Source organism: Limanda limanda, chromosome 18 (assembly GCF_963576545.1).
Source record: "Limanda limanda chromosome 18, fLimLim1.1, whole genome shotgun sequence".
In the NCBI taxonomy this organism is placed as follows: domain Eukaryota; kingdom Metazoa; phylum Chordata; class Actinopteri; order Pleuronectiformes; family Pleuronectidae; genus Limanda; species Limanda limanda.
Window position 1 is genome coordinate 5643354 of NC_083653.1, and position 12222 is coordinate 5655575.

Here is a 12222-nt window from a genome sequence, read left to right on the forward strand (position 1 = left end):
TTAGCATGCAGTCGGGTTCTCTGTGTGTCCTTGTGAGCGGAGGGGACGGCGGACAGTAATGACCCATCTGGACACACACATTCGTGCGTTTGGTTTGAAAACAATTGTAGGGATTTGTTAAATCGTATTACACAGTTCACACACATGCGGCCACACAGCACAAATACACACATACAGTACATGTGCAACATTTAAAGCGACAATAATCAGCACTTTTCAACCAAGCTGTCCCATTTCCAAGGCTCCCTCACGGACTGGTTGGATGCTGGTTGGTCCAACCTCTCCCAGCATTCATTGCTTGGAACATAGTGCAACACAATTCTTTAGGGGCAGACACACAACTCCACAATTGAATACTACGTACAATTAAGAACTTTTGATTCATGACGTGTAGGTTTAAACATCCGAAACAGATATACGATCCAGAAATAGACTGATGTGAATTCCATACAACATTTGGGGAGTCTTTTCTCAGCAGAGGTAAAATAAGTGTTTGTGGTCTGTTCTTTTCAGTATTGGCAACAAGGATTTACAGTCAGATACATGTTTCTGTTGATGTGTGTGCGTGTGTGTGTGTGAGTGGGGGGGGGGGGGGGTTTAAGTTGGCAGGACATTGAGGAAAGTGTTAACTGAGAACTTGAGCGAGTTAGCATGTGGTTTTTGTGTGTTTGTGCGTCTGTGCAGATAGTTTCACTCTTATTTCAGTTTCCGTAAGCCCCCCCTTTCCAGCACACGTACACACACAGGAGCACACATTGGTTTTGCTTCAGCCGCTGAGAGTGAAGGTCTGTCAGAGGTGTTTAGATGAAAGGAGAGGAATGCTCTCCAATTGAGAAAAGGTTCTTTTAAAACCAGTCGGTAAAGCGGAATTTAAAACAAGGACATGTTTTTCTTCACCGCTAAGCCAAGGCGAAATACCTCCTCTACTGCGAGCTGAGTGAAACACTGTGTGTGTGTGTGTGTGTGCACTGTTAAACGCCTGCAGCATATATTTTAAACATTGTGGGTTTCAATCCAATTTTGCCGTTCACTGTATCCTGCTTTCAGGGGCAGAAATTGCATTTAAAAAGCTTGGAAACTAAATAGAGCTTCTGTATGTTCTCTGAACCGTCGGCAAGGTGAAGCAAGGCCAAACAAATGTTTTGGTAGGTAAACTAAGGATAAGTGGTTCTGCAATTCACAGCTTCTGATTTTTACCTCGAAAACATTCAAAGCCAGGTTTTATACTCAGGATTTATACCAAACTTTTCCACCATAGACCTAAAACACACACTTAAACTGAATTAAATGTGAATTTGCATTTAAAACAACCTGTTTTTATGTCAGTGCAACTTCTAGGTGATATTTAATACTTATATAGTGATATATAATAGTTTGTTTTCTGTTTTAAAACATATATCAGGTTTGTAGATGCAGCACATTTCTATTCACATGAACACACACTGGAACTAACTCTTGGGGAACCACGCAGAGAGAGAGCAACCTGACGGCAAGATGGAAACTGACACACACACTGTTGGAGACAGGAAGTCATGGAGTTTTTACACAGACACACACACACACACAGACACACACACGCACACACACACACACACACAGACACAGACACACACACACACAAACACACACAGGACCATTTGTTAGACAGCAGTGGAATTAGATTGTGTGCGTCCAAGTTTGGTTTACAATATAATAGTGTAAAAACTCAGGTTGTGCTCCTCCTCGTGCCCCCCCCCCCACACACAGTTTCTGCGTTACGACTTGAGGTAAACCTGCTGTGACGGAGAGACTTAATTGAATTGAATGGGGGAGCGAAGTGAAATGCACGAGGAGAGAGAGGCTGGTTTGATGCCACGAGGAACGTGATCCGGTGCGTCTCGGAGGCGGTGAGTCACAGCCAGCCGTGCAGCCGGCAGCCCAAGACAGTCACTTAGTTTGATGTTAACTTGTTTCTCCTCCGGTGGTGGCTGTCACCTCTTGGTATCCCTCTGTAGCAGGAGCTCAGATCAGTGGGGTATCTGAGGGCCTGTCGTTCTGTTCTCCATCACAGCCGCCGCAGCAGCTCCGGGACAAACGGAGCAGAGCTGGAGCACTCACTGAACGCTGGGAGATTTATGTTGCTGCAGAGCCGGGGCGCTGTTAGTGTTTCCATTGGGTGGTTTCCTTCTTGTATATCTTCTTTTTTTTTGTGTGTGTTTTTTTTTGTCAGTGACTCTTCAGAAAAGTAGAGTAGCTACAAAGAACAAAGAAATAAAACTTCTGGTCTATAGTTGTCAGTTTTGTGTAGTTTTTAATCCTTGTGGTCAAAACATTGAGTATATAATGTTTATTTGACATAAGGAGTTAGATAATCTATCTGTTCCTTTGCCAATTTAATTAGTCTAACAACTTCAGCACTTAAACAAATATATATATTTTCTTTTTTTCATTGTTGAGGATGAATTGGATTTAATTAGAACGGCTCTTTTGTTGACTGCTCAACAGTTTTCAGTCATTTTTTAAAGCAAAACCATCAAAAGAATCACTGAACTTCACCAGTTTTCTCATCCCTCTGATATAATAAATATAATATCTTTGTTTTCAAATACTGGATTTTTTTTTTACCATTTTATTAACCGTATAATTAATTAATCAAGGAAATAACTGACAGATCAAAGGACAGTGAAGGTAATTGATATTTGAAATAAATATTCCTGAACAGGGGATTTACCTGTTTGGTTTTCATATTTACATGAAATGATATGACATGAAAAGTGTTTCCTCAAGCACCGACAGCCATCCAAACGTTTTTAAGAGAGTTTTTCTATGTATTCGTGTGCAGTACAAGTGTCATGATATATATCACTATCATACTATTGTACATAGAAGATGTTATCTCAGTCACCCCCCCTACAGAAGGGCACAGAGGACACAATGACCACTAACTCCCAGTGACTTGAATCAGATGCCACTCTGGCTTTTCTTCGCCGTATCGCTCCTTTTAGCCATTTTACTAACACAGCTACACACGACACTACAGGGTCAATGAATCAGCCGGCTAACATGCTATTCCTATAAGCAATATCGCCGGCACCAGCCACATATCATTGCGAGTTGATTGGTTTAGCTCGCCGCCGGGGACAAGTGGCGTCTCTCTGTATTAGTGCGACTTCCTGTTTGGGCGGATCCACGGGCGGCCAGCTCACACATGCCTGTCCCGGGGGGGGGGGGAGGCGATGGGCTCAGATGATCAGCTGAAGGGCCCTGGTGGTTGAGTCAGAGGTGATCCTGACTGGCCCTGAGTGATGACTGTCGGAGCTCAGACTCCTGGTGCTTCATTAATGAGCCGAGACAAACGCACGCTCACGCACACAACTGACAGCAGAAGTTTCACCGGATCAGACCAGAGAGGAAGTTGTGTGGCATTGAAAATATACATAAAAATCATTGTTTTTATGAGGTGAACTAAATCTTTTGTTGTTTCTCTTTGCAGGAAGTTGCACATTTGATGAGGGCTTCACTCAGTGTGATTACCAGCAAGATCCCTATGATGACTTCGACTGGACCCACATCAACACCCAGGAGGTTCCGTACGTCTCACCGGACCTGCCACACGGTAAAGATTCATCCTTTCCTCTTCATCCTCTAACCAACCAAACCTTCCAAACATTTCCTCTCTTAAAATCCTTAAAACTTAGAATCCAAACAAGTATTTAAGACCAAAGGTTTCACAAGATTATAGAAATAGTACATTTTTGTGATTTGACTTTGTGTTTTTTCTTCTTTTGTACGCCCTTAATCATCTGCGCCCCTCCAAATTAATGTCATGACACTTTGGAGGTGACCACTGGATTTAAAATATAAAATAATGACACAATCAATTCATGATTATATGGTAAAGTTAAAACAACCTCTACTTTAGCCAACGCAGCAATAAAATGCTTCATCCAAGTTGTTTTCTCTGTATTAACAATGTAAGTATGTAACATGTTATACATCGGTCAAAGAACAGTACATATATATATATATATATGTTGGTGTAAATGTTCTTTACCTCCTCCTCCTCTCGTCTTCTCTTCCTCTCCTCTTTAATCAGTTGTTTTTTCCCTCCTCCGTGATGATGATGAAGGGGAAATTAAATCTTTCTGCCTGAGGGCTGGGGTCTAATTAACAGAATATGAGGTCGTTAATCAATGGCAGTGAACAGGGGAAGGTTGCCTACTTTACAGTGTTAAAAGCAAACTGTTATAAGAACCAGCAGCTCTGCGGTGTTGGGATCGTTCAGCCTGTTCTTACAAAAACCTAAATACCACAGGGTAGAAATGTCCACTGCTGTCCGAGCAATGACGCTGACCATTAAAAAGTCTTTCAGGAGTTTCTTCTCCACCTCTCTCGTGTCCTCTCCTCCCTTCTTTTTCTGTCATCTCCTCCGCCCCCCTTCCATCCCTCCGCTTCTCTCATCCTTTCATTTTGTCTCCTCTTGCCTTCTCCTCTCCTTTAATTCCCCCTTTCCCCCTTTTTTGTCTCCTCTTCCTCTCCTCTCTCCTCATTTCCGTTTCTTTCCCGTCCTTTTGTCTCCTCTCCTCCTCGTCTGTTGTGGAAGATTATGTCTTTGTTACCATGACAATGTAATGCCGTTATTTATCTCTCACGCTTATCATCATGACAACCCAGGCTCGCTGACATTTAGAGAAAGGTTCGGTTCAACACCAGCCTCTTTACGGTTTTCACACACACACACATATTTCCTAACAAAATGTGTGCAGCTCTCTTGCACATGTGGTCCCGCATATATTTGAGCGATGACACAAGCGTCGGGTGCCTTGCCCAGTGGTACAAGGCCAAACTCTTGCATTTGCTGCTATTAATACCAAGAGGTGACGCTTTGCAGAGAGGGCAGAGTTGGCAGCTTGAACAGGTTAAATACCTTGCCCAAGAGCGCCTGGCATTAGCACAGCAGCGGCGCCGGCCTGCAGAAGCTTTCGTGGGATGAGTGGGGGCACGAGGTTGGCACAGCAGGTTAATGATTTGGAGACGTCCCTTGCTGTGGGGGGGTGGGGGGTTCAGAGCCTTTTGCCTAAAGGTGTGGGAGCGTGAACTGACATTTGATGTGTTAATAGAGCCGGCAGGGAGAGCCTAGCACTGGATGGAAAACAACATGGCTGCAGGGGATTGCAGATACAACACTTGGCTAGATTTTGTATTTGGACGCACTTATAGGAAATGGGTTGGGGCTGAGTTGCTAGCTGATATGCCTTGCCCAGGGACACGGGGGTAACGGCCATTATTAGTATTGTTATTTTCTCTGGCAATCATAGCCACCAGTAATTTAGAAGTACTCTGGCCTGGCTGGCTGCTGAGTCCCTGAGGGCCTGACATGATTTAGAGGAGATAGTAGCACTAAACCTTTTTAGCTTTTGACCCCTGAAAACAAAGAGATACCGACGCCCTTTATTAAGGGGGGTTGTTAAGAGCGTTTGGCTTCTGAAAGACCTGAGGGAGGGAGTTTATTTTGCTGATTAGTAGTTCACAGGGTCATATATTGTCAAAGGTATTGGCAGAAGTAGAGGAGTCATCTCGTGGCTTCACGCCCAATCATCGGGTAGTAGAGCCAACAATTATACTTTTGTTCCTTATAACCTCCATCGATTCGTCCCAGTTGCTAATCGCCATTTGTGCTTGAGGCAGTATCGAGTGTGCAGGGATGGTTTGGCAGTTTTTTGTTATGGAGATAAAACTCTTCTGTGTAATTTCTCTGAGGGTTGATGCTGGCACTCGGCGCCGTGGCATTGTGCGTCGTGCCAGTCGAACATTCATGGGCTGTGGTGCAGTGGCTCAGGGGACTAAAGCAGATACACTTGACTCATAATGTTGTCAGCCAGTACCACTCTAAACCTATTTGGCATGCCTTGCTCCCCGCGCCTCCCTCTGTCCTCTTGTTTGTCACTGTGTTCGCTCTGGTGAAGAAAGAGAATAAAGGCATTTAAACTGCTGCAGAGCTGCTTCCTTGTACACTGGGTGTTTTAGTAATGATCAAATAATGATGGACACAGCAGCTCAAACAGTGTCAAATTCAAATCTCTTTGACACAAGTCTCTGCAAGACCTGGACATTAAGCTCCCGGTTGCATTGGGTTGTATTATATCCACTCTGTTATTTCAGTTAAATCAAAATAAGACTTAAAAAGTTGAATTTATTTGTGTAGCAATGTGATAGAAAATAATTGTTATTTTCATTTTCAAGTCCAAATACCAAGAATTCTCTGATTGCACCTTCTCAAATGCTTTTTGTTTGTCTTGCATAATAATTGGATGATTGGTTGGCAAAAATAAGAGTTTTCATCACTTTTCTTTTGACACTGGGAGGTCGTGGTTTTAATTATCTCGTAATTTTCATTCATTATAGAGCAACTGTTGGCTTTTCTAAATCATTAAAATCAGAAATGAATCATGCCATCATAATAACATTCATCCAAATAAATCCTAAAAGGAACAAGGGGATGAAAGGGTGGAAGTTTGAAGGTCAAATTATTCCAACACTCGAAAAAAAATACTTGATCATCGTAGAACTTTGACGTGGACACATGGGACGAAAAGCAGTGATTGGTCCGTAAATCTGAGAGGTCTCTGCAGTAAATCTGGCTCAAGCATGATGCATAAAAGACAAATCGTCTCATGCATGCTTCCTTCTTGGTGTCGGCAGGGAAAGTGCATTTCTGCATTTTGAAGGAGCTGCTTTTGGCTGTTATTAGTGTTCTGTGGTGGAAATTGACTCCTCGAGGTCGTTAGCTTAATTGCATCACCAAAAATTGGTCGGCGTCCTAAAAGACTGAAGGTATAGCTCTGATGTTAGCAAGCTCTTGCAGCAGAACCGTGTCCTCTTCCTGCCACACTGCTGTTGTTCTGTATGTGACAAACTGTATCTGGGTCTTAAGGCTGTCAACAGCGTTTTTTTATTTATTTAGCGTCGTCGTTATCTTGTGTTGCCGTTCGAGTGGTGGCCATTTTAGACGTTGGCAGTTCAGAGACATCAGCCATTTTAGAAACTGGCAGACTTCGGGTGTCAGATGTTCTTGGCATCACCAGGTCTGCTTCTATCAGTTTCATGTACTGTCAATCTTAATTAGTCATATTTCCCAGCGTTGTATTTTCGTCTCAGAAGAGGTGTTATTAATGTTCAGTTCCCTCGCTGATACTGAAGCATTTTGATGATTTGTAGATTTGACAGCCCTCTACTCTTCCCAAATATCATCCACCTATTTCCACCTATTGCTAATCCACTTGTTGTTGTGATTTTGCAGCTTGCAGTGTTAAGATTATCTGAAGTGCTAAAGGTTATATTTTTGCCATGTTGTTGTGTCTTAATATGACATATCTAGGGCCCACAGCCTGTTGGGAGTATTTTTAGCTGGCACACCATCTTGGCAGCCATCTTCAAGACACTTTTCTCATGTCACCATCTTGGCATCAGTGCCTGACATAAAGGAATAGGAGTGACATCCATCGTGTGTTCATTTCAGATGGATGTAGATTGAGGGAGAGAGAGAGAGAGAGAGAGAGTGGTGATAGCCTCGTCTTGTTTCTGGCCTGTTTGGCTGAAGTCCCGTTTGGACAGAGGCTTGTTAGTGACATTCAGAACCAGGAAGTAGGATTATTATAATACTTCAATGGTCGGGGGTAGAAATGTGTGTTGCTGTGGAGGTGGGGGTTGGGTGGTGGAAACGACAGGAGGAGGAGAGAGGAGAAGTGCCAAACCAATAACTGGGATACATGTTTGATACTGAAAGGCTGTGTGTGTGTGTGTGCACCAGTTGAAAACCTGTTATGTTCTGCTCTATGCTGCAGAGAACAGTGTTTTTTCACAGTAGATTAGCTAAACAATAACTGATAATCACCATTGTTCTGCAGCCTATTGTGAAGCGCATATTGTTTATGTTATAATTTGAAAATAGAATTACCCAGAAGTGCTGCGTTTCTTGTATTGGCGCACAGACATCATGTTTTATTATATTGTCAGTGTTTTATTTTCAATTAATTCTATTCAATTGTATTTAATTTGGTCCTGCTCAGTTCTTCTTTGTTCGACTTCATTATGTTCCGTTTATTTATTATTTTTGTGATTGTGCACTGTTCTCTTCTGTTTGTCTTCTAACAACGTATTATTTTTGATTATTTCACTTTTCAAGCCAAAACATTGAAACAATGGGGTAGAAAAGTCTGATCCCTCCCTCTTAATTGAGACCATTTCATGCTTTTCTTTGTCATATTGCAAATTCAAATTTTTTAATTTTTCTGGACTTTTGGCCAAATGAAACATTCATAAAACATTTAGCAACAAAGTTTAGTTCTTTTTTTATTTTATGAACTAAACAATCTATTAATCGAAAAAACTAAATCAGCAGATTTGTGGATAATGGAAAATAGTCACTAGTTGCATCCTCTGTTAGTTTTTATTTATTTGTATCAGTTCTATTTTGTTCAGTTTAGGGTTTTTACTACTAAGTCAATGGAGTAAATTCTCTGATCTGAGAAGCTGGAGACATCTTCTGTTTTGCTTGAGGAATGATTAATCACTTGTCAAATACTGTCAATCCATCAATGTATGATAGTGGCTCTATTTATCCACCTCAATTGTTCAAACAGAAAAAATCACTACAGAGTTTTCCATTAATTATCTTGACAGTGGCAGCCAGACATCGTCTAATTCGTCTCACCACGGTTTTACATAACACACCTTTGCATAACAACATGTAAAGTCTCTAATTTAAAGTATTGAACTGTTGCGTTATTGTAGAGCTCTGTTTCTCTCTATGACCCCCATGTCATAGTCCGACTACGTAGGTGGGCCTTCAAAGCATCCATAAAGTTTTTACTGTCCTCAGCAGGCAGGGAGAACTTGTATTAACACAGTTTAAACCCGTCCTGTCCCTGGGACAGGCGTGTAGTTGTCTGCAGTCAGACCTCAACACAACACTAGCCTGCCTCTGTGTACCTGTCATTCAGCATAATGCAATCAACCCTCATCATTCACAGCTACTACCACAGTCAACAATCTAATTTGAGGGATTAGCCGACACTACCGTGGCTACTCTCTTTCAGGCCACATCACTTTTGTCAGTTCACACGTGTGATAGTTTAAACAGATTATTTCTGAAAATGTGAACGATCTCCATCCAGTGTCAGCGTGGACGTTCTCCTAGTTTGTGAGTTAATGCGAGATTAAACATCAGGTAGGAAAAATATCACATTTCATCCTATTTTCCCCCTGAGCGACATCTGGTTGAGCATTACGTTGAGCTTCATTTTCTGCTCTTATACTGTAGGTTCAAGGTATAGCACTGGAAAAAGAAGGAACCCTGTTAGCATAACAAAGCTAACTGATTTATATCTGAGTTCAGCAGAGAAGGTAGGAACATAATGCGAACAAAATAAGCAAAGCAGAAAAGCACAGCCTCGGGGCCCCTCTGTGAAAATGCAACTAATAATGTTTCACTGCTGGCTACTCGCAGGTAGTAATATGTTGCAGACTGTGGAAAACGAGTGCAGTTAACGGGCCTGGGCAAATTGCGTGGACTGGTTTCAACATGCCTTTTTGGCTGCAAGCTGATCATTATACATGATTCTGATGAAGCTTCACTGATATTCATTTTGTTGATCTGCTTCTCTCACACATTTACATTTACCTCGAGACCGCACCATTTTTTTTACAGAAATGAACGGATAGACGACAAAAAGAAAAAAGCAAAATGTTTTCATAAGAACATGAAAAGAGGATTTTTCTCTTCTCTGTTTATTTGTTTTCTACGAGTGAAGAAACAGCCCCACAATCATAAAGGAGAAACAAACGACACAGTCATAGGAACGACGGTTTGTTTTATGTGTCGGTGGGGGGGGAGGGGGACGATTCTTCGAAAAAAGCCCAAAAGGAATGAAAGCAGAGAGACAACGTGCAAACATGAAAAGGGTGGAATCAAAGCTTTTTTGCTTCCATTACATTAAAACTCACGGTTAGAAAACGTTAGCTAAGGAGTGAAGGCCAAACCGGTGGGAAGGTACAGCAGAGAACAGGGATTCCACAGAAATCTGGTGGCAAAGGTTAAATTCCCAGGACTCACAATGTTTTAACCATAGTGTGTGTCAATGGACGACTTGACGATTGATTTGTGGTCTAAGGGGGATTGAACAGGGTTATTGAGGTCTAGCTGTATTCAACCAATCAGGAGATAGTTCTCAGCTGTCAATCCCAACGTTTCACTCAATTTAATATTATCAAATAACGAATTAAAAGCAAACTTAGCAGAAATATGAACAGCCTTAAATGTCTGGGTTTCTTTGCTGAGTTAACAAGGGGACAGAGGGAAGTATCCGATGCAGTGGGGGGGGGGGGGGGGAGGTGGCGATGGAGTTGAATTTGAAGAATGCCACCCCCGTCTGTGACATGACACGACAACGTTCCGAGGTCTCACTCTGCTGGATTTATTGGAGCTGCAGAGACACTTGTCAGTGTAGCGTGATGTTACAGAGTGGTGGTTCTCCTCTCACAAACAATCTTTGACAAGCACTGACAGGCGTGTGCAGAGAGCAGACACACCGACAGCAGACAAGTGGAATTTTAAAACTATTATCAAGGTAATTACCAGCAGCTTATTCGACCACAAGCCGGCAGGAGCACGTTCGATATTTTAATATTCGGCACCAGATAAAAATGAGAAATGTTTTTTAATTGTTATTAGCATCTGACCGTAGTAAACCTGTCCACTGGGCCATCCATCCATCCTATATACCATCCATTTGACAGATTCCACTTCTAATTCAGATTCAAGGATTTTTATTTGTCAGCAAGTGCAGTGAATTGAGAAGTGACAAGCATCGCACAAATGTGGAAGAGACACCAAAACCCACTAAAGGAATAATCTCAACAAAAACACAACACACAACTTTTAAGTTTAAAAAAAGTTCTCTGTAACCTTAAAGTTAATTCACTGACCCGACAAGTGGTCCCAACATATGAAGATATAGGAAAAAGGAAAAACAAGAGAGAAAGTAGATCCAAAACTTAAGTGTATAACTTTTTAAAACACATTTATTCCCTCACTTCATACACACAGAAGCACATTTAGTACTACACACTGTGTCTGTTCACTAACGTCTCAAAACAGATTGAGGTAATTCCGGAGACTCAGAAAACTGCATGGACTATGAAAATATAGTAATCAGTACAGTCTGTACGCTCGTCAGTAATCATTTCATTTCAGGAGCACAGTTTGAAAAAATGTTTTCTTGAAACTTAAAAAAATTAGAAAGTGGTGCCTCTGATACTTTGGGTTTCATAAAATGTTTTTCTATATGATGATTTTGACTAACTCACTTTTCACCAACAAGCATCAGAAAGATCCCAAACAGCTTTTAAAGGATTGAAGGGATTAATTTGTAATTGTTGACTCTGAATTACAGGATTATTCAACACACAACAACTGCGCACTAAACAAACTCCATTTAAAACAAGAGGGTGTCTAGACGATGACAGGAGTTTTTGACATTACTAAATCAGCTGATGGAAATATCACAATTTTATGCAACAAAAAATGATCTTCAGATTGTGTGGGTGTCTCTTTCAATCTTTTGACCGTGTCTTTGTCTCCGTGTGCAGGTTCCTTCATGTACGTGGACGTCTCTCAGTACGACGTCGGTGAAAAGGCTCGATTCCAGCTGCCGGTCATGAAGGAGAACGACACCCACTGCATCGACTTCAACTATCTGCTCACCAGCCCTGACGGCTCCAGCCCTGGCACCCTGAACGTCCTGGTGAAGGTACGAAACACACACAGAACAGAACAGAGTAAAGAGATAGTGGTTTGTTTGTTTTAATGTGAGGCTCGTTCGATTTCATGATACACACTGAAGTTCAAATGCAGAGTCAAAGCTTTTACTGTTGGTCAAAGTCTTCAGTTAAAACTAAAGAAAACTGTGGTCTGGATTTTAATAAATGTTACTGATTGTTTTGACTTAACCAAGACTAATTTATGACTTTTAAAAACAGCATACATCTTCTTTTACATCTTTGACCATGTTTAAATCACAATGTTTAGATGAAATGTTTGGATTGACGACAAGATTATTTTAAAATAAGGAAAAATTTATCAGATTCGACAAATCATCGTCTGTCATCTCCTCCTCCTGGAAATTTGTGGAAGTTGTTTAAAAAAAGCAAATTTTCTTGTAAAGGTTAACAGGAGATTGCAGT

The 12222-nt window shown here is 41.5% G+C and overlaps 1 protein-coding gene across 1 annotated transcript in view; it reads left to right on the forward strand.

Moving 5' to 3' along the window:
• ptprk (protein tyrosine phosphatase receptor type K) overlaps positions 1-12222 on the forward strand; it is a 93885-nt gene that overhangs the window by 37414 nt on the left and 44249 nt on the right. Inside the window, exons 2-3 of the mRNA XM_061092108.1 lie at positions 3473-3595; positions 11629-11789. Coding sequence (XP_060948091.1) covers positions 3473-3595; positions 11629-11789 — 284 coding nt within the window. The remainder of the gene's footprint in view (positions 1-3472; positions 3596-11628; positions 11790-12222) is intronic.